Source organism: Phyllostomus hastatus, unplaced genomic scaffold (genome assembly GCF_019186645.2).
Source record: "Phyllostomus hastatus isolate PE091 unplaced genomic scaffold, TTU_PhHast_1.1 phas_contig_86, whole genome shotgun sequence".
Classification (NCBI taxonomy): domain Eukaryota; kingdom Metazoa; phylum Chordata; class Mammalia; order Chiroptera; family Phyllostomidae; genus Phyllostomus; species Phyllostomus hastatus.
In genome coordinates, this window is record NW_025333977.1 from 21,977,915 (window position 1) to 22,000,391 (window position 22,477).

A 22,477-nucleotide genomic window follows, 5' to 3' on the forward strand; every position below is an offset into this window, starting at 1 on the left:
ATGAATCAAAATTATACCTATTTTTTTTGTCGATTAGCAAAAAAAAATTTTATCAGCATGCCACAGAATTTTAGTAATCAGCTTATGTGTGCCACGAGATGATAAAAGGTTGAAAATCACTGTCGTATATAAATTGGTGAAATGCCTGCAGACAAAAATGGTGTACCACTGTGTAATCTATCAACATGACAGTCTCTACATTCTATACTTGGCAAGTTGTGATATTTACCATTTGCTACAAAAATGTTTAACAAATGCTAGGAATCAGCTTTTAACATTTCTGATGTCAAAAAAGAATGAAGTCACTTCTGTTTTATGTTAAAAAATGTTTCCCTGCTTCTTTTTAATACAGTTTATAAAGCTTTACTAAGTGAAATATTTTGTTCTAGAGAAGTGTATTTACTTATGCAAAAATACACATACAGTCCCATATCTTTAAAATCTATACTTATATGTCAGAAGAGTATTTATACTTTTTATAGTACTTAAAATGAAATATTTATGCATAAATAGCTTTTGGCATTCAAGGTATGAAGATAGGGATGCATTATAATTTACATATGCTTAATTCACAATTGAAAATATATTTATGTGAAGTTTGAGGAGTTAGGAATAACAAGGGCATGCTGATCCAGATTTAATAATAAAATCAAAACACTAGTATGGTTAACTGGGATCATACACATGACCAGCAAGCAGCACAGATTGATAACTTTCTAGAATTCCTGTGGATAATATGCCAACCAGTAGCAAGTGAGATGTACATTATAAACTATTAAAAAACTAGAACATTAATGGAATACTGGTAAGAATGTAGCCTAATTCCTAATTGTGCTTTAGATGGGCAGAAGCTAAATGTTACATTAAAATGATTGAACTACAACCTCAATATTCCTTGTGCTTTAGAATTCTCTTTATATTTTCTTAAAGTATCTTGCTTCTTCTCCAAATAGGTTTGCTGAGGCTAACACAAGATTTAAAAGTATGAGCAATAAGTAACCTAAAACTTTGGGATCGTCTGTTTCTAATGCTGTTTCTAGTCACTGATTAGATTAGCTGCAACATCACATATAGGAATAAAGGTCTTGTGCAAGTCAAGGCATGATGGGAGAGGCCTCACAATCAGTCTTAGAGAATGAAGGTACTGCTCAAATAGTAACTTTTTCCTAAGTTTCACTCCAGTATAATCATTGTTATTGAGTCAAAGGTCCTCACAAACCCTATGACAATATTTAGAATTCTGGAAATAAGGTATATATGACTCAAACAACTAAAGAGAAATGTAGTAAAGTCATCTAAAACACTTTTTAAAATAATTCAGATTTATAGAAATCTTTCCTAGTTATATTTCATATGACAACTGAATTACACATGACAATCAGAAAAAATACATATATGTATTTCTTAAATTAATGATTATCACATAAAGTACCTTTTCTTCCATAATTCACTTTCATTTCACTTTAGAAAAAATGTACATACATTTAACAAATGTTCCAAATCAATTTGAAGTAAGAATTCCAGTTTTTGTCTGACAAATAAATATTTTGATGTTGAAAAGTCTACTTACAAATGGTTGGAAAGAAATGACTACTATAAATAACATTTATCAACCTAATTGATAAAAAGCAGTGCATAGTATCCTATAAAGCAGGTCACTCCTTTAAATACACAGAGGGACAAAGAGGAGGGGGAGAGGAAGGGAGAGAGGGAGAAAAAGTATGAAAGTTATAAGCAAAAGTACATCTCAAAACTTTTCTATTTTATGCTGATTACAAAGGCCTCAAATAAAAACCTGTAGCTTTAACCAACTCATTTTACCACTGTCCCTTGTCCCTTCTTCACAATATGACTTGCTAACAGTTACCCAACCATTTCATGCCTGTCAACCACAAGCAGGTATGAAAATCACCATATCTAAGGTTATATTATGTTGGCCAACAATTTGGCAAAAGACAGTAAGACTGAGGTAATACAGGGTGCTGCACATGGCTACTAAGATAACCAACACTTTTTGATAACATGATTTTTGTTTAAGAATTTGTGCTTGCCACACACAGGCTAAAACGGTGACAGTTCCAATCCATAATCTACTTACTCTGTGATATTACATCTGAAACTAATGCAGAGCAATCCAACTTAAGTGTGGTACTTTAATACCACTAGATGCTACATTATTTGATTGAAAACCCTGGTTTATTTATCATTTAACTAAAATTCAGGAATGATTGCTTGGACAAATCACATCTATTGAAACTACCTTGTCTGTTTCTTGGACTCACATACTGAAAAACCACAGGAATGTTACAGGAAAAATACCTACAAACTAATTTAAAAAATTATACACCTTCGTTATTCTTTTAAATTACCAACTGTCAGCAAAACTAACTCGGCACAATTTCAAAACAATGAAAAGGTAAATGAGGTTGTTTATGAAGGCCATGGCTTTGGTGACGACTTAGAACCACACTTGAGATCTGCAGGTGACCCAGACCTAAGCAGTTTGCTCACGCCCGACGTTCCCGTCTATTTGCATGGCTTTATGGCTACGGCATATTCTTCACTCATGGCACACATGACAGACACCTACCGGGGGAAAATGCAGGCACAAGTTATTCAGAAGGCAATACACCCATAAGATACATTTAATTCATGCTATACTGTATATTCGTGGATATTTTATACATATTAACTATAGAAAGAAGTATTCCAAGACCAAATAATTTACTTCCTTAATAGTTTCCTAAAGCAAAATGTATCACATTGTGGTTTTTAAGACAACTTCCAGGGAAGGGAAGAATAAGAGCTGTGCATGTTTCAGTGCTTATTAAGATGCTATGTATTTCCACAGCATTCTTTCTCACAGTTAAAAAACTGCTCAGCTGCTTATCTTCAGGACAAATTTGAGGCTGACAGTATCCATGTAATAAAAAACTTAACTTTGATACATTGATAATGGGTCAACATTTCAGTAGTATTTAAAAGTTACCTTTCATGTAAATATTTCACACAAACCAGTTGAGACCAAATTTTTATAAAATGATTTTTAAAAAGTCTCCTCATAGGTATTTACCTGTACGTCTTCTCCTGCATTGTATTTTCCTTCTATTTCTTTGCCTAGTTCACCTTCTGGCAGCTTAAGATCCTCACGGACTTCACCAGTTTCTGTCAGCAGGGAAAGGTAACCATCCTGAATGCATATCAGCTATTTAAAGGAATTATATCATTTGTACTGATTAGATTATATTCACTCCTTTGTAATATTTACACAGTTAAGTTGCAATCCACATTAATTAGTTTAAGTATGCAGTAGTACATTTATATATATTTTGGTGCTTTAAAAATGGTAGACATACAAAACTATACAATATGTATAGACTGACAAGTTCATTTCTCCCTGCTCTCCCTCTGCCCCCAAGTCTCTACATTATTAAACCGTTTAGGGTTTTATGTCATGTATCCTGAGCACTTACATTTATGCACACAATATAAATATAAATTTTGTAAAAAAAACCATAAGTATTTTTCAGCAAGTTGTTTTCACATAACATGTCCTAGAACTCTTTCCAAACTGGAAAATATGGACCTATCTCAGTCTCCTTAGTCATCTCACAACTGCATACATATACTGTAACTGATTTAACCATTTTCCTATTAATGGGCATAAAAGTTATTTTTAGTTTTTCATGATTACAAACAATGTGGCTTTTTTAGTTTAATTCTGAACAAAGTGAAGTAGAAAAATTTTAGTCTACAACTCACTGCTACAACCACCAGATTTTTTTTTTAAAAAGTCAAACGTGAGGGAGTTGATGACAAAATGGAACATACCCAGTCATCAACCTAACTTGCAAGAAGACAAAGTTTTAATATGACTGAATTTCTTATCACAGGCATGAGGGAACAGCGAGGCTGTGCTCATTATTCTAAAAGCATGTACACTGTCAGCGTCCTAGAACTCTAACAGGTTTTATAGAAGGCAATCACCGTGCACACCAGATGTTAGCACTGACGTACACAAAAGGAGTGAGTCAAAGATGCGGCCCTGCACCCTGTCGCTGCTGTAACAGAACCTGGGCACACTGAAGGGGTAGAGCTTCAAGCTTCGCCTTTTTGGCACTACCAAATCTGGCTGTGGCTTTCCACGCTAACTCCAACTGCCACAGGAGATTTCAATTTTGCACATGTCTAAAATTTCAAACACAAACCAACATAAAACACCTTACAAAGCAACCACAAACACTCTCTCTTAATCTTTATGTCCTCAACACATTTGTGAGGTGGTTGATAGAGAAGTGTGGAGTAATAAGGTTAAGTTAGAAATATAATTTTTAAACAATTAACTACAGGCTTACATTACAAGGCAGATCTTTTTGATTTCAGCTCTTTCAGTAACTCCCTGAAGTGGAACTTGACTATTTCAAGAGTTAAAGGTTCTCACTGCCACTAGTGGCTGAAACATAGAAGCCTAATAATAATAATATTGGTATTTTGATATTTATTTATATAATGGTGGTACTTTATTTTTAAGTCAAGAATTCATAAAATAAACTGGGATAAAATAAAAAGCATTTCAAGTATAAAAATATATAAACATTGTAAAATGTCTTATAAATTGTATATATAATTAAATATCTTATTAAAATAAATGAAATGCAATTAAAATTTTTAAAAATAAAACTAAGCTATAGAAAAATAAAGTTAAATAATGAAAAAGTATTTGATTTTCTTAAAGAAATTATTAAAAAATTTTAGATATACAGAAAAGTTACAAAAATAATGCAAGAAAACCACATGTCTTTTACCTAGATTCATCCATTGTTCATTTTTCTCTCTTATGGAATATATATATGGAATATATAAAACAAATACCATACATTCTCTAGTGACTCTCTAGCAATAAATACTTCACTGTATTTTTCCTAAGAACAAGGACATACTTTTATATAACCAGCTTAGTTTTCAAAATCAGGAAATTCAACATTGCTAAAATATTATCCAATATCGAGTCCATATTCAAATTTTCCAGTTGCCCCAATACTGTTTTTGGTAGCAACCTCGTCCTCCCAACTCCAGGTCCTACCTGGTATTTATTTGGCTGTCATATTGGTTGTCTCTTTTATATTGAACAGTTCCTCACCCTTGTCTTTTCTGACACTTGACATTTTTGAAGAGCACAGGTTTACCGTATTACAGAATGTTCCTCATTTTGGGTTTGACTAATTGTTTCCTCATGATTCAGGTAATAAATTTTTGGTAGTAATACTACATAAGTGATGTACAGAGTATCATATTCAAAAGACAAATGATGTCAATTTGTCCTATTATTAACAAAATTAACTTTGATCACTTGGCTAAAGGAGTATCTGACAGATTTTTCCACTCTAAAGGTACAATTTCCCTTTTTTAATTTGTAATCTAAAAAAGTTATTGCTGGCATTATTGAGTTTTAAGCATTTTTGTGCATTTTTTTTTCTATCTTCTCTCAAAGCCTTCTCTGACTCTATAGAGTTTGAAGGAAGGATGGTGAGAAGACAGTTATAAGTCAATTCTAAATATTTCCTTCTGATCTTTCACCTTTACTGAAATCTACTCATTTGATAAATTTAAGATGTTCTGAACAATTTTGGGGGGGGGTAAAGAGAGTATGTAATCATTAGTTATTAGCAAGCAGAGACATGGGAGAGGGCAGGGTCAGAAAACTTGTAATAGAGGTGTTTGGCTGTAATAGAGTATATCAAGCTGCTGACTAAGAAATGAAATGATAGCATGTTGGGAACTGCCCTGCCTGGTATCAGAAGCTGTAACCCCCGCCAAGGCTAAGGCTGAGGGAACACCCTTGGAACCATAAGCCAGCAAGGAGACAAAAGCTTATCTCCCTGGAAGGAGTGCTGCTTCTGCTGCTCCATTCATAACTGAACCCCAAAGCTTGGTTGGTTAGCCAATGACGGGTAAGATTCCCCAAGGGGGAACGACCTAAGACAGGCACAATCACATGGGAAGACCCCAAGGAAGGACTTTGGGGGCTACAGCAAAAGGGGGTGATGGACCCTCACCCCTTGACTGTGATATAGCCTGAGTCCTCATCGTCTGGGAGAAAATCTCCTAATCTCTTGGTTGCCTTACTTCCCTTGCTCCACCTAAGCCTGAAACAATGACAGAGGGTGGTGCCACCATGTGCTGAAAAGGGCGGGTTCCCCAGGTGATCAGGCCTAAGAAAGAATATGTAAGATCCTGTGAAACCTGCTTTGTTTAGAATGCCCTCAATTGAATGATAAGGGTCCAGGGAAGAAGTAAGTTTGTTCCTCAGAGTTTTACAGCTCTTTGACCCTGACTCAAAATAGGCCCTCAGACTTCCTTGTTACCTATTGTTTGATCCTTACTTCCTAGCAATGAGTAATGAGCTTTTACCCAAATTCTTATTCAAAGGAAACCAATAAAAAGCCTCTCCAGAGGGGGACCTGGGCGCTCTCCCCACCAGGGAGGGTGGCCAAGCGGCACGCTCCCCACGTGAGGAGTGGCCCTGCTGTTCCTATTTCCCCACAGGACCTGGTTGTCTCTGCGTATGTGACGAACATCCACAGCCAAGATGGATACTGCTGGCCGGTATCCTCCACAATAGCATATCCCCAAAATATTGGTACCAAAATATTAGTATTATTACTTCCTACTAAAAGAAGCCAATGTATGGTGCTATTTTTTCCACAGGTACTATTTTTCTCCACACAGTTTCTGAAAAATGAATAATTTTAAGTCCAGAGGAGGAAGTATACAAGATGAACCTCGACCCAGCTGCTGTTACACTACAAAGCATGGTGCTATTAAAGACCACTAGGCCCATATATTAAAGGGCCTCATCCTGGCCAAAGACAGGCTAATTTGAGTACTGATAGAGATAACAAGTACAATGAATTGAAATATAAATATGTTTAAAGTTTATAGTGAAAAAAAATTTGAAGAGTCATTGTCAGTAAATCCCAGGGAACCAACTCCTTTTGAAAACTGGTAATTAAAGAAAAAGAAGCATTTATACTCCCTTTCCTATTGTATACTGTACCATAGGGTAAACAAAAAATTTGATGAAGGGAAGTTTTTCTTTGTAGAAATGTTATGGTTAAAAAAAAATGAAGAAATGATCATTTTTTCTCCTCTAATAAATTAATGGGTTGAGACAATTATCATCTATCTAATAACATCACAACAAGAGAAACAGTCAGACTTATTTACCTGATGGTTGCATACAACGTCACCTAAGGAGTAGTTTGTATTAAGGAAAGAAGAGGTAGAAAGCAAAAATCTAAGCTGAATCTGATTAAGCCTCTACATCTAATTATCAATTTTCAGGAAATACATAGAGCACAGGAATATGCTAAACAAGGAAATACAATTAGCAAGATAGAGTGTGGGAAAATCTACAGAACAAATTATATAGTTTCTTTATCAAAAAATGAAGGAGAAAAAGGGAAGGAAGAGAAGAAAGAGAAGTCCAGTGCATGAGAGAGGAGAACCTATACATTAAAATAGATTTCAGAGACACACCAACCAATTTCAGTGCATGGAGCTTATTTAGATTAGGATTTAGACAAACTGTAATGCAAAAACAATAACCATCACATCCATAAAAGGAAAAAAATACAATTAGGAAATGTAGACACTGACTGGATATTTGAAGATATTAAGGAATTATTAAATTTTAAGTGCCACAGTGTTGTTATTTTAGTTCTTATACCTTAGAAATGTATAACAAAATATTTTCAGATGAAATCATAAATGATATAATATATTAGTTTTAAAAACAATCAAGAGGTAGAGGGTACAGGAAGAAATGACAGGTGGTGGGGTACAACGAAACAGACTGGCTACATGTTGATAATTTTTGAAGCTGGATGATGGGTAGATGGAGGTCATTTTCAAAATTTCTACAATAAAAGGTTAAAAAGAAAAATACTATGATATACCAGAATTTTAGAAAGAACACTTTAACCACTAAATGGACGGAGGCACAAGGAGCTAAAGAAGCAAAGCGTGAACCGCATGGATCAAAAGGAAGAATATGGGGAGAATTAACAACTAGATTCTTTCCATGATATGGTCAGAATAAGAACACTGAAAGGAGGAATCACAGAGAAACTTTTTTTTGCCTGTATTTGTATTATTGGTATACAGCAGAAGGCTAGAGAAGGCATGTCATCACTACAGGTGCCTTCTTAGCCCTTATTTCTGAATTTAATTATGTTCCTCAGTCTATTTCTAACAACCAGACTTGTAAGGCCTCTTTCTATTTACTCCTCTTCCTCTTCTCCCTGCCTCTCAAGCTACTTCCTTAGAGCTGCTGTTCCCTGGTAGAGACTTAACGCTTGATCAATGTTATTATAAAACCTAAGTGACCTCTGGTCAAGATGGCAGTATACGCAGACATGGCTCACCTCTTTGCACAACCACATTAAAATTACAACTAAAATATAGAACCACCATCACTCAGAACTGTCAGAAATCAAGTTGAATGGAAGTCTGACAACTACAGAATTAAAGAAACCACACCCATCCAGACTGGTGGGAGAAACAGTCTGGTCCCTTATCCATATATAGTGAATAAAAATTTGGGATCTCTCAGGAGCAAGGAGTTCCAGCCCAACACCAGGCTCCCAACCCAGAGTTCCAGGGCCAGGAAGATAAGTCCTCACAACTTCTGGTTGCAAAAATCAACCAGGATTGAGTCTGTGAAAGAAACTGCTAGAGCCTCACGCAGTTCCTCTTAAAGAACCCACATATGGACTTACCTATACAGACTTACTCCTTCTGAGGTCCAGTACCAGGGTAGCAGCATGAAAGGCACCAGTGGTGAAACTGGAGTGTTTGGCATCAGAGACCACTGTCCCTTTTCTAAACCCTACCCTCTCAGAGCCAGTAAGCTAGTTCCATATCTGAGACTCCCATCAACCCGGCTAACACTGTTTAGACCCTCCATGGAGATCCCTAGAGACTCTGTTCCACCCAACCTGTGGGACCACCCAAACTGCTTTTCCATAGGAATGGCTGGTCTTGCCTAGTGCTTCAGAACTTTCTAAATCCTATCAAACAAGCAATAGTTGGCCTCAGTGAGCCCCAGGACCAGCACTAGCAGCAGCTGGCCTAGATTCACAGTTTGCCTTTGTCTGGGAGTCTCCAAGCCCAGCACAAGTAGCAGCCATCTCAGATTGCTTTATAGCTCAGACAGGGTGGCCCTGGGCAAAACATAGGTGGGGGCTGACCTTGGCCTGTACCACCCAAGAAATCCCAGGGACTGTGCACCCAGTGGACTGCTACAGAACGTGTCGGAGCATCACCACCCTGATCCTGCACAGCTGATCCTCCACGGAGGGTGGAGTTTGGTGGTAAGTGGTCATAGCCAATCCTTGCAGCTGACCAGCCTGGGTAAAGCCCTGCCTGGGTAAAGCCCTACCCTTGATCTGCCAACAGCAATCAAGACTCAATTGCAAGAGGAGGGTATACTCAGCCCACACAAAGGGTGCACCTTGAGTACCTAGCTTGGGTAATAGGGAAGGTTGTGCCACTGGACGCTACAGGACACCTACTACATTAGGCCACACTACCAAGACAGCGAGTCAAAGTAGTTCTGTCTAATACACAGAAACAAATACAGGGAGGCAACTAAAATGAGGAGTCAAAGAAACATGGCCCAAATGAAAGATCGGATCAAAGCTACAGAAAAAGGGCTAAACAAAATGGAGATAAGCAATCTATAAGATGCAGAGCTCAAATCACTAGTTGTCAGGACGCTTGAGGAACTCAGTGAGGACCTCAACAGCATAAAAAAGATCTAATCAGAAACAAAGGATACACTAGTTGAAATAAAGAACAATAAACGGGGAAACAATAGAGTGGATGCAGCTGAGAATCAAATCAATGATATGGAACATAAGGAAGCAAAAATAACCAATCAGAATAAGAAGAAAAAAGAATCCAACAAAATGAGGACAGTATAAGCAGCCTCTGGGACAACTTCAAGAGGTCCAACATTTGCATCATAGGGGTACCAGAAAGAAAAGAAAAAGAGCAAGAAACTGGAAATCTACTTGAAAAAATAATGAAAGAAAACTTCCCTGATTTCATGAAGAAAATTCACATGTAAGTCCAGGAATCACCGAGAGTCCAGGTTTCCTCTCACCAAAGCTGATCTGACTACAGCCACCAGTGAGTACCTCACAGTAGAGACCGACAGAGTCCCTGATTTGGCACCATTCCCCGGGGGGAACAGCTAGGTACCTGGTAACAGTGTAGAAGAGGCAGCAGTGTGCTCATTGCACCAGACTCTTACTCTATATATGGATTTGCCTTCCCTGACTTCAGTGCTTTTACTAAAATCTCACTTGCAGGTTTTATAGCATGCCACCATCCTGTCAGAACTGCATGTAGTATCATTTCTAACTAAAAACCCTCATTTGATGGCACAATAAAAAGGCAACAGGACAATGCCCAGAGAACTCACTGGTCCAAGCACTCCGTCACAGCCTGCCTGTGTGGAATGGCCTATTGAAGACTCATCTTTGCCACCTGCTGGGTGATACTTAGTGGGTCTGCACACTATTTTACAGATTGAAATATATTTCAGTATCTGGTACTATTTTTCCCATAGGTAGAATACACAGGTCCAGGAGTCAAAGGTTGTGGCTCTTCTCACTATTACCTTTAATGATACTGTAGCTAAATAATTAGCTTCTTGTCCCTGCAATACTGGGATCTGCTGGTTAAGAAAATTTTTATTCCCAAAGAAAGACTTCTACCAGAAAACACAAAGAATTCCACAAAACAGGTAAAAATTATAAAAAGACTTTAACCTTGAAGAATAGAATAATTATTTTCTTTGTTGGTGTTCTTTTTAAAGTTGCAACAACAAAATTCAACTCACATATCCCAATATCCAAAAGGCATACTACTTATTTGAAGAATATACTCAGATTTATTTATTTTTACTCTTATTTTTAAAGATTTTATCTATTTACTTTTAGGGAGAGGGGATAGGAGGGAAAAAGAAAGGGAGAGAAACATCAATGTGTGAGAGATACATCGACTAGTTGCCTCTTGCACACCCCCAACTGGGGACCTGGCCTGCAACCCAGGCATGTGCCCCAACTGGGAATCAAAGCAAGCAACCTTTCAGTTTTCACACTGGCGCTCAATCTACTGCCTCACACCTGCCAGGGCTGGCCAATATACTAAGGTTTAATATTCATAGTTTGGGCAATTCACCAGTAATTCTAAAGGTCCACAATACCACAATAATTACTTTTACTTCTGAAAAACAGACTTCACATGACATAAAACTTTAGTGAATGCAGAAAAGGCATTTAATTTGTGGTGCAGTAAGTACACAGGAACAGAGCACTTTCTAAAGAAACATGATTTGAATGAGTATCAGAGTCTAAACAAGCATTTCTGTATTTAAAAACTTGGGTATTCCAAAAGATGTCTGGATGTATTTGCATTTTACACTACCACTGAGTCACAGACAACCATAACTACTTTTGGGAGGACTAATGGAAATTAGCAATTCTAACCCTAACTACATCTTGCAATGGAAGTCAGGCGACAATTTTTCTTTCATTCTGAACTTATTTTAAAATATATAAAGTTAAAATTGTAAATATCAATGCATCTCTTTTCCTAAACAAAGATTTACTTTTTAATTTTCACTGACTGCCAAACTGGCACTTTGCTTTATTTGAAATACCAAATAAAGCAAATACAGAGAACTATATGTAGCCAAACAATAAGAGGAGGAGGAATTTAATCAAGGCACTTAGAGTGAGTGAAGACCACCACAGCACAATAACTATACCTGGAAAGGGTCACACAGCTGCATTTTTAACAAATGAACAGAAATAAGTATTCTACAGTGACTAGATAATAAAGGGATGTGATCACTGAGTACTTACTCTGCAAGGCACTGTTCTAAGTATTAACTTATTAAACCTCACAAGGATGCCACAAGGAATTATTCTTATCCTCAGTTTAAGATTAAAGAAAAGAAGGCAAGAGGTTAAGTAACTTGCCAACTGAGGTCACACAGTAAGTGCCAAAGCAAGGATTTGTCTAGCTTGAGTTACTCACTTATCCAGTCTGTAGTCAGTCTCTCATCCAAGCTACATACCAAAGACTGGGACTAGAGTGAGGCGAGTGAGGCATTTGTCTTGGGTGCAAAATTTCAGGTGGTGCCAAAAGAAACATCAGTGACCACATAAATTTTTTAATGCAGTATTTTTAAAAATTAAGATTAATGCAAAATTTCTACAAGGAACAAAATATCAAAAGTTTTTCAAAAAGAATCAGAATTATTGACTTTTCCTTTTGCCTTAGGCTACTATGTGGCTTGGCATTATTACTGTATTTTGCCATGTACGATACATACTCTTTTGGCCAAATTTTTGAGGGAAAAAGAAGGATGTTCATTATACATTTATAATGATTACATACCATGGACTATGATGAGTATAATAAGCCCGTGTATAATACGCACAAAAACCCGATGTGCATTATACATGGTAAAACACAGTACCTGTATTATTTTTATTTAAAATTCTGTGCTCTAGGCAAGAAGCTCACTCTCCTCATTCCCCTCACCTGAGTCTGGGCCCTATTATAACTCCAAATAAAAACCCAAACCAAATTTTTCCTTCATATTAAATATTGAGTTCCAATCAATGATTGACTAGATTGGTCACAGTAGTAACTATCTGAACTACTGATGCCATCATTCTGAAATGCTCAAAGGCAAAGCCTTCTATTTGAATGCACGCTAATGAATATAATGCCTATTGAATGATCAAAGCATTCACATATTAAGGATGAAAATGGAGCCCTAGCAGGTGTGGCTCAGAGGGTTGAGCACCAGCCTGAGAACTGAAGGGTCACCATTTGGAACCCCCCTCAGGAGACATGACTGGGTAGCGGGCCACATCCCCAGTTGGGGGAGTGCGAGAGCCAACTGATCGATGTTTCTCTCACATATTGATGTTTCCCTTTTTCTTCCCCCCCAAAATTAAATAAATAATATCTTTTTAAAAAAAGGATGAAAATGTAAATCTCTTTTGACAAAAGAAAATTCTATGCTCAGCCTCAGTTGGCTGTATTAGCTTTACCTCAATGAATAATTAGGTATGCATTTAACAAATGTTTATTGAATGCCTACTATAGGCCATGTCTCAATTAGGTGCTTCAAGAATAATGGAAAGATTAAGTGGAATTTCCAGAATATAAGGAAAAGGGGGAGCAGAAAAGAGCTACTTTTTGGTGTATATCTACATAGAAGGTAATTATAGGGCATATTTTTAAAATTTAACCCTTACATTATCCCTCTCTTATAGAGAGAAAGACCAAGGCTTAGCGAGATTTCATTATTTATGCAAGGTCATCCAGCTAGAAAGCAGCAGAACTTAATCCAAACTCAGACTCACCTGACTAAACAAACAAGCAAACAATACTTATTATTATATTAAGACAATTCAAAATTCTATAGACTTTGAAGCAACCTAGATAAAACACTTAGGATAAGTGGGAAAGTGAAAATATAAAACTGCTTACTACATTAAAACCATGTAAAAACATGTTTACATGTGGACAAAGAGTAAAAGGAAATCATTGGGTAATTGCAATTGATGGTTAACAGTTTTTAAAAATTACACAATACAATAAAAGGTATAGAAGGAAATCAGTTTAAACTGGATAAAACAAGTTTAAGTGTCACACTTATATTTCTCACTATGTAAAATGAACAGAAATGAGTTCTATATATGGTATGCTTAACACAGAAATTGAAGACTTTCAAAAAAGACTTTAGTTGTGATTATTTGAGCTCCTACATCCTATGATGTCAACTGTTTGGTTACTATCAATACCCCAAACAACAAAATGCTATAATTCAACATGCACTATTCAAATGTATAATTGGAACTAAAACTTGAAATTTATACCTATAATTTAACAAAAGGTCACAACATGGTCACTGAATATAAATAACACTACTACAGTTTTTGGATTTTCTTCACAATAGTCAGTGATGATATATTGGGTAGGCCAAAAAGTCCATTTAGTTTTTTTCCATAAAATAAAAGACATTTTTCATTTTCACCAATAACTTCATTGATTTGGATATGTTGTTTATGGTGGCTATCTCCCGCTACTGGCTTCTACTGGGAAGAAGCTAGGGGTGCTCCTAAACATCTTCCAATGCATAAGGAAGCCCCACAGCAAAGATTATTTGGACAAAATGTCAATAGTACCAAGAAACTTTGCAAACCACTTTCAACATGTTCAATCAGTCACAGCACCTTCTCCATATGCACAAATCTTTTTGCATTTCAGTTGCGTTTTTTACCTTTCTTGAAATAATAAAGCATTAAAACTAAAAATGTTGTGTATCTTCTTCCATTTTCAATATTAACATGCTTACACAAAAACTCACCAATTTTGATAAATTTTTTAAATGCATGCTGATATGACAGCTGTCACAATACAGTCTAACAAAATTGTTTTGAATCAAGTTAAAGACAGCTAAGCACTACTACTGCCATCATACGAAAAAACATGGACTTATTGGCCAACACAATGTGTTATCCTTTACATTTAAGGATTTCAACTTATTTCTCTATTTAAGAATACCATATTCTAAGTCACATTCATTAATACACAAGCTTGGTTGGTGGAACATGAATTCCAATAATTTCTTGAAAATCTTAGTTCTGATAAGTGAAAAAAAAACCCAAAACATCTGGGAGGGAGTTCTCTAAATCTGAAATATTTTACAACAAAAAGAAGAGTAATTTTACTAAAAATTAAACTTATTCAGACACAATATGCAGTCACTTAGTCTGAGAACAGTAAGTCTCAACTTTTAAAAATTCAACAATGTTAAAATAGTAAACTAGCAATAATCCTAGATGAAATACAACTGTTAAATGTCACTATTTCTCCATTTTCTAAGATAAGTGGTGCCTTATAATTGGTTAGAAAAACCTTCAAAACTACTCCTGGTTTTTGTTAAATTACAATTGACAACACAATGTATTTACACCTTTAAGAAGCAGCACTCTAAAGGAAAGTAGTACTTACTTGATAATCATTTCTCTTAATATTTGGAACATCCATGTTGTGAGTAGAAGGGCAAATATCTTCATATTTTTTGCCCGTGAAAATATCAATTCCAACAAGGTGAACCTAACAAGAGAAGGGAGAACAGGAAACCTGTTTAAACTTTGCCAAGTATATCAATCATTACATACACAAGAACACAAAACCAAGGCTGATTATGAGATTCTTTTTCCTTCCAAGGTCATCTAATTTCACTTTCCTTAAAAAAAGGTAGTGATCACAGAATTGATAAGCACTGAAGAACTAAACGTATCATGACATATCAATACCAAATCATACATAGTCTAGTAATTATAAGATGGTACATGAAGTTAGATTTTAGAATTATGTTAGAACAGGTTTTCTCATCTTGTAAGCTGAACAGATCTTCTAAGTCACTGGACTCAGGAAAATCAATGAAACATTATAAGGGTCCAAGAAGAAAATTCCACCTTTCAGTATTCAAAGTAACAACTGATCTCCCAATAAACAGTGGGAAGAAAAAGAAGTGCTTATTACACGGTTATAAGTACAAAAATCTCATGTGCTGTAATGAAACACAAATGATCAAAATCTCAACGCAAAGGCAGACCTGGAAGGGCACTTACCTTGGCATGGCCATGCTTTCCAGTTTTGGAAGTTGACATCTCTACTATTTTGCACGGTCGTCCTTTGAGCACCACGAAGCCGTTTTTGCGCAGGGCCGAGCACTGCATAGGGTAGGTGCTTGACGCCCCAGCGTCTCCAGTAGTGAAATCAATTTCATCTGCCATGGTGGGCTGGGGAGATGGTAGCTTTCCCGAGGGAACTGTGCAAAAAGTTTGTGTTTGCTTTTTAACAGACACACAGGGAAGGAAACATCTCGTTTTGGGCAGGTTACATGCCAAGCATCACGGATCATTTTTGCATTTATAGAATAACCACGCAAGAACAGTGGACACTTTCTAACTCCGGCCTCTACAAACTTTTCCATCCACTGATGGGGAGGTGGGTGGGAAGTCCCAGAGGAGCTCGCTGGAGTGGGGGTTACCCGCCCTGGGTGCTCACCCGGACGAGGAGCGGCAAATTCCCTGCCCCCGTCGTCCCACCGCAGGAGAAGCCGGCGACCTTCCCGCACCGCGCCGCACCACCCGGCCCTCCGCCGCCGCCCTAATCTCCACTGCGGGGCCCCAGCCCAGGCCGCACGCCCCCGCGAAGGATGGGGATAACAGCACCTGGCCCTCGAGCTTCTGGCGCGCATTCCGGCCCCGGGCTGTGGCGCCGTAGCCCCGGCCTCTCAGGCGCCCCGCTGTCCAGCCGGCATCCCCGGCCCGGCTCGGCCCCACACGGGCCTTAGCTTTGGCGGGTCCCGCGCTCGCCTCCGTTCCCCCATCTATCCTTCCTCTTTCGCTCGTTAGTCCTCGGCTCCGGCCGCCTTTCCCTGCCCTGCCTTGCTCCAGTCTCGGCCCCATCAGTTTTCCAGTTTTTCCCCATCTTCTCACCTTTCAGCAAAGAAAAAGAGCCTTTCGTCTGCGTACCGGCGCGGGTCCCACACAGCTGCGGCGACGGCTGTAGCTGTGGCGGCTCCGGCTGTTCCAAGAGACTGGGCGGGGCCGCCACTTTCCACACCCCGGTCTCCCCGCCCTTTCCCGCCCCTATCTCAGCCCCACTTCCGGGATAGGCCCAGCGCGTGACAGGCACCGCCCTCTTGTGCTACCACTGGCTACAAGATTCCTCAGGCCCCGCCCAGTCACGTGAAGAGCACCCTGGCAACCCCACGTGCTGCGGATTAGTGCACTTCCGGCGTGCAGAGCACTTTCTGTACGCGGGTTGCTGAGGGCAGAATCGCTGGCAAGAAACTTGCTCTCTCAAACTTTTAGGTTGGTTGCACTGGGGTCACAAGGTTAACAAGAACCAAATCCCTTGCTCTGTGGGCCCAGACCACAGGTGCGTACCTGCTGTCACGTGATGGATGTCAGCCTGGAAAGGCCATCGAATTTAATAGTGTTCCACGTGACTAGGGAAGGAACTTTGGAAATGAACAGCAGCAGCCCTCTCTGGGCTTGCTCCTCGAGGAAGAGCCTGAATGCGGTATTCAGCTCTGCACGCACTCAGCTCCACTGTAGGCTCCTCCTGGAACCTCAGCCACCTATGATCAGTTTATGGCGGCGACTGCCACTGGGTATCCGGCTGGAGTCAGCAGCGCTTGCCGGGGTGGGAACTCATAAAACATCCTAAGAAGCAGCAATGAGATGGCCTAACTCACTCCTGTCTCCAGAGGCTGTTAGGAAGTTACAGAGGTGAATGGTGTTGGACGCCTACCACATTGTCCAGTTCAGAAAGGTGTTCTGCCAGACTCAGCTCTTCCTTCCTCGTAGCGTTGGCATTTCGTTGAATTGGAGGTATGTCTATACCTCATTAGAGCAGGTGGGTGGTCTTCAAAATTGACCTGGAGCCAATAGACTTGTATAGGATTAAGGACCAAGGCTCTTAAACAATATGTGCTCCCCTTTTCACAATGCGCCACATTTTCTGGCCTTGGGAAGGTGACCTCCACACCAAGTTTGTGTGGCCTTGTGATATTGTATTGCTCTCTCATAATAGTCCTATTTTTCACATTCCCATGTAGCTGTATAGTTTACACAGATATTTCACATGTTTTCTAACGTAACTTTTACAAAAGTGAACTCCCATTAACAGCTCAACTTCTGGTTATATATTGATAGAGCCAAATTAGAATCCTGGTTCATGAGACTACTCTGCTGCTTTTTATACCACCTAAACTTTCTCTGTCTATTGTTATTAGAATGATTGCTAATGTTCGGAGAGTATTTATGTAAGCAGGAGATGCGTTAAATGTTTTATGTGTATTATTACTTTAATTTTGACCTTGACTGTTACTCTTTTTATAACCTCAAGTTTATTACATTTAATTTATACAAAGTAAAACTTACCTTTTTTAGTTATGAGTTTTGAAGAACATAGGCAGATGTGTAGCTAGCACCATCAAGACATGTATCTTGATACAGAGTATTTCCCTCATTCTAAAAGTTTCCTCCTGCCTATTTGTGGTTAGTGCCCTTCCCCACAGCCAGCTCCTGGTAATCATTAACAACTATTCTTTTATATATATTTTTACTTGTGGAAAATAGCAGAGAAAAGTTAATTTCCCCAAATCACACTGCTTAGCATGTCAGAAGGCCAAGATTGGCAGTTTGGCTACACAATCACTGCTTTAACTACCACCATATGCTGCAGTTGTTACAGGGTGCAGCCAAGAGGGGGGACCCCAAATGGGCATTTGAAATGGGGTCCAGAACTTAAGGTGTCCAGGAGATTTTAAGATGTCTCCACCCCTCGCGCCCGCCCCCCGGCCCCCGTGTGGGTTGGGGGGAAGGGACAAATGGAGCAGGGCCATTGAGATCTGTTTTGCATAGCAACAGCCTTGCAGCTACCCTCTGGCGTGGTCATTTAACATATCCATAGTCTTTGGCTGGTCGCTTAGATATGTTAAATAGCTGTGATCATCTCTGAGCCAGGGGAATGGAAGTAACTTCCCCACCAACACGTGACTGGGGGCAGATCCCCTGCGTGGGAGCTCGGAGAAGATTGGCTCCAGGACATGGGGCCACACCTGCCCAGACTCATGATGGCAGCCAGTAAAGCTGGAAGGATATGAATTCTGGCATGTGAAACTGAGTGTGGGAGGAGTCGGAAATGAGGCTGCAGAGGAAGATTGGCCGCGGGGATTTAAAAGCCAGACTTGGCGGCCATTAAAGAGAGAACCATGCGGCTTTAGGAAGGAGAGCCATGCGCAGCCCTGAGAGGGAGAGAACCATGTGGCTGTGGAGGTGCAGAGAGGATCACGGCCATTATAGAGAGAGCCACACAGCTTTAGCAGAGTGAAGACTCCCACATCCCTGAGAGAGGGAGAACCACGCGGCCTGGACAGAGTGGGGACCCCCACAGCTTTAGAAGGGGAACCACCACCTGGTTTTAGCAGAGATCCCGGTGACTCAGAGGAGGGTGCCGGGAACCCAGGGAGGTCTCCCAGTCGAGATGGAGGACTAACTGGGAGGAACCAGAGGACTGCCTGAGCCATGGACTTCTATTTCCTTTCCTGAGATACGGTACTCTGGACTGGGCAAAGGGGGAAGGAAGGAAGGACTGTGTCTGTTTGTGGGTGTTTTTAGGGACTTTAGGATTTTTGATAAAGACATTAGGTCACTACTTGAAGTCTGTATAGCATTAAATAAACATTTCCTTTCCTTTTCACGGATTTCTGGCATTGAGAGACGTCTTTTCTTTGGCGGCGGACATAATGGACCCGGGGCCTTCTTTCAATAATAGTATATCATCCCAGGCCCCCCTTGTTTGTTCTGTAACACAGTCACATAAGATTTGGACTTGGAATAAAATGATCCGGGTTTATTCATTTAGCAAATACAGTCGATTCTGGAACACTAAATCAATAAATACAGAACCATTGCTCCTAAGGGAAACACAGAGTTAGGTTCCAGTGAGGAACTTAACTCTGGTCACAACATCTTCATCAACTCACCAATATATAATCTTGTTTTATGTGTTTCTGTTTAAAGACCTTATTTAATATGTATTAATTCATTGACATTTAACTCACTACAGCCAACACTATAATTCTTGTCCAAAGATGGCTTATCTAACACATGTATTTTTTTCTGTAAAATACACCACAGCCTTCTTGTGCTTAAACAAACTGGACAGCACTTCAGCACTATATTTGGGGACCATTTTAAACAGCCAGTTCACCAACAAAAGTCATAAAAATGTGAAAAAGTGGCTATAATATACTGAAAAAGACTTTATTCTTTGACAACTGAAGCAAGAAAGCAGAGCATTGCCTCATTTGACCTAGGCCAGGGAAATGCGTGTGGTAGGTCCCAAATGTTTCACTCCTCTGTGCATAACCACAAAAAATCATGAAAGCATCTGAAGTATTGATTTGGTGGTTGATACGTGATCACAGAACGCTGTGGATGGCTCGTTGAAATGCGAGAAAAACATACACAGATGTTACAGAACAGAACAAGGGGGGCCTGAGACAATATAGTATTATTGAAAGAAGGCCCCGGGTCCGTTATGTCCGCCGCCCGAGGAAAGACATCTCTCAATGCCAGAGATTTGTGAAAAGGAAAGGAAATGTTTATTTAATGCTATACAAACTTCAAGTAGTGACCTAATGTCTTTATCAAAAATCCCAAAGTCCCTTAAAACACCCACAAACAGACACAGTTCTTCCTTCCTTCCCCCTTTGCCCAGTCCAGAGTACCGTATCTCAGGAAAGGAAAATGAAGTCCATGGCTCAGGCAGTCCTCTGGTTCTTAGTTAGTCCTCCATCTCGACTGGGAGACCTCCCTGGGTTCCCGGCATCCTCTGCTGAGTCACCGGGATCTCTGCTAAAACCAGGTGGTGGTTCCCCTTCTAAAGCTGCGGGGGTCCACGCTCTGTCCAGGCCTCGTGGTTCTCCCTTTCAGGGCTGCGGGAAGGGGAGAGTCCCCACTCTGCCAAAGTCGCGTGGTTCTCTTTCCTAAAGCAGCACAGTTCTCCCTCAATGGCTGAGGTCCTCCCCATTCTGCTAAAGCCACATGGTTCTCTCTCTCAGGGCTGCGCATGGCTCTCCTTCTCAGGGCTGCACATGATTCTCCCCCCTAAAGCACCACGGTTCTCTCTGGGATGCAGGAGTCTCCACTCCGTCAAAGCCGCATGGTTCTCTCTCCTATGGCTGCGGGAAGGGAGAGTCCTCACTCTGTTAAAGACGCATAGTTCTCTCTCCTAATGGCCGCCAAGTCTGGCTTTTAAATCCCCGCGGCCAATCTTCCTCTGCAGCCTCATTTCCGACTCCTCCCACACTCGGCTTCACATGCCAGAACTTGTATCCTTCCAGCTTTACTGGGCTGCCATCTTGAGTCTGGGCAGGCGTGGCCCCATGTCCTGGAGCCAATCCTCTCCAAGCTCCCACGCAGGCGCTGTAGCTTGGGGGGATCTGCCCCAGTCACGTGTTGGTGGGGAAGTTACTTCCATTCCCCTGGCTCAGAGATGATCACAGTTATTTAACATATCTAAGCGACCAGCCAAAGGCTATAGATATGTTAAATGACCACGCCAGAGGGTAGCTGCAAGGCTGTTGCTATGCAAAACAGCTCTCAATGGCCTTGCTCCATTTGTCCCTTCCCCCCAACCCACACGCGGGCTGGGTGGGGGGGTGGAGACATTTTAAAATCTCCTGGACACCTTAAGTTCTGGACCCCATTTCAAATGCCCATTTGGGGTCCCCCCCTCTTGGCTGCACCCTGTAACACAGAGACAACCAGGTCCTGTGGGGGAATAGGAACAGCAGGGCCACTCCTCACGTGGGGAGCATGCCACTTGGCCACCCTCCCTGGTGGAGAGAGCATGCCGTTCCCCCTCCAGAGAGGCTTTTTATTGGTTTCGTTTGCATAAGAATTCAGGTAAAAGCTCATTACTCATTGCTAGGAAGTAAGGATCAAACAATAGATAACAAGGAAGTCTGAGGGCCTATTTTGAGTCAGGGTCAAAGAGCTGTAAAAAACTTTAAGGAGCAAACTTACTTCTTCCTTGGACCCTTATCATTTAACTGAGAGCATTCTAAACAAAGCAGGTTTCACAGGATTTTACATATTCTTTCTTAGGCCTGATCACCCAGGGAACCCGCCTTTTTCAGCACAGAGCTGCACCACCCTGTCATTGTTTCAGGCTTAGGTGGAGCAAGGGAACTAAGGCAACCAAGAGATAAGAAGATTTTCTCCCAGACCATGAGGACTCAGGCTATGTCAAAGCCGAGGAGCGAGGGTCCATCACCCCCTTTTGCTGTAGCCCCCAAAATCCTTCCTTGGGGGCCTCCCACGTGATTGTGCCTGTCTTAGATTGTTCCCCCCTTGGGGAATGTTACCCGTTATTGGCTAACTGACCAAGCATTGGGGTTCAGTTATGAATGAAGCAGCAGAAGCAGTGCTCTTGCCAGGGACATAAACCTTTTGTCTCCTTGGTGGCTTATGGTTCCAAGGGTCGTTCCCTCAGCCTTAGCCTTGGCGGGGTTACAGCTTCTCATACCAGGCAGGGCGGTTCCCAACAGGTGGTTAAAAGTAAATTTAGCAAGTAGGGAAATTCACAAATATGGAATCTATGAATAATGAGGATTGATTGTTTTTATTTTAGCACTCTTAGTACTAAAATTGCCATGTTGACCAAGACAGCCTCTGGTTCATTAGGTATTTTCAGTCTAGTGCAGGATACAATCTAGCAGTTTTAACACTATAATAAGTGCTAGTAAAGAAATTAGGGTACTGAGAAAAGGGGCTCCATTTCATCTAAT

At 40.2% G+C, this 22,477-nt stretch overlaps 1 protein-coding gene across 1 annotated transcript; it reads right to left on the reverse strand.

Moving 5' to 3' along the window:
* Positions 1-16,724, reverse strand: EIF5A2 (eukaryotic translation initiation factor 5A2). The gene is made up of 5 exons (XM_045851874.1): positions 16,608-16,724; positions 15,735-15,934; positions 15,109-15,213; positions 3,074-3,205; positions 1-2,586 (listed from the first exon to the last, which is right to left on the reverse strand). The coding sequence occupies exons 2-5, from the start codon at positions 15,897-15,899 to the stop codon at positions 2,527-2,529; spliced, it is 462 nt and encodes a 153-aa protein (XP_045707830.1). The 5' UTR covers positions 15,900-15,934; positions 16,608-16,724; the 3' UTR covers positions 1-2,526.
* Between the last annotated feature and the right edge of the window lie 5,753 nt (positions 16,725-22,477).

Coding starts and splice junctions, on each gene's coding strand:
- EIF5A2 (XM_045851874.1), bottom strand. CDS start 15,899: ATGGCAGATGAAATTGATTTCACTACTGGAGACGCTGGGGCGTCAAGC. Junction 15,214..15,734: donor GAAAGCATGGCCATGCCAAG/GTAAGTGCCCTT, acceptor TTCTCTTGTTAG/GTTCACCTTGTTGGAATTGA. Junction 2,587..3,073: donor ATGCAGGAGAAGACGTACAG/GTAAATACCTAT, acceptor TTCCCCCGGTAG/GTGTCTGTCATGTGTGCCAT.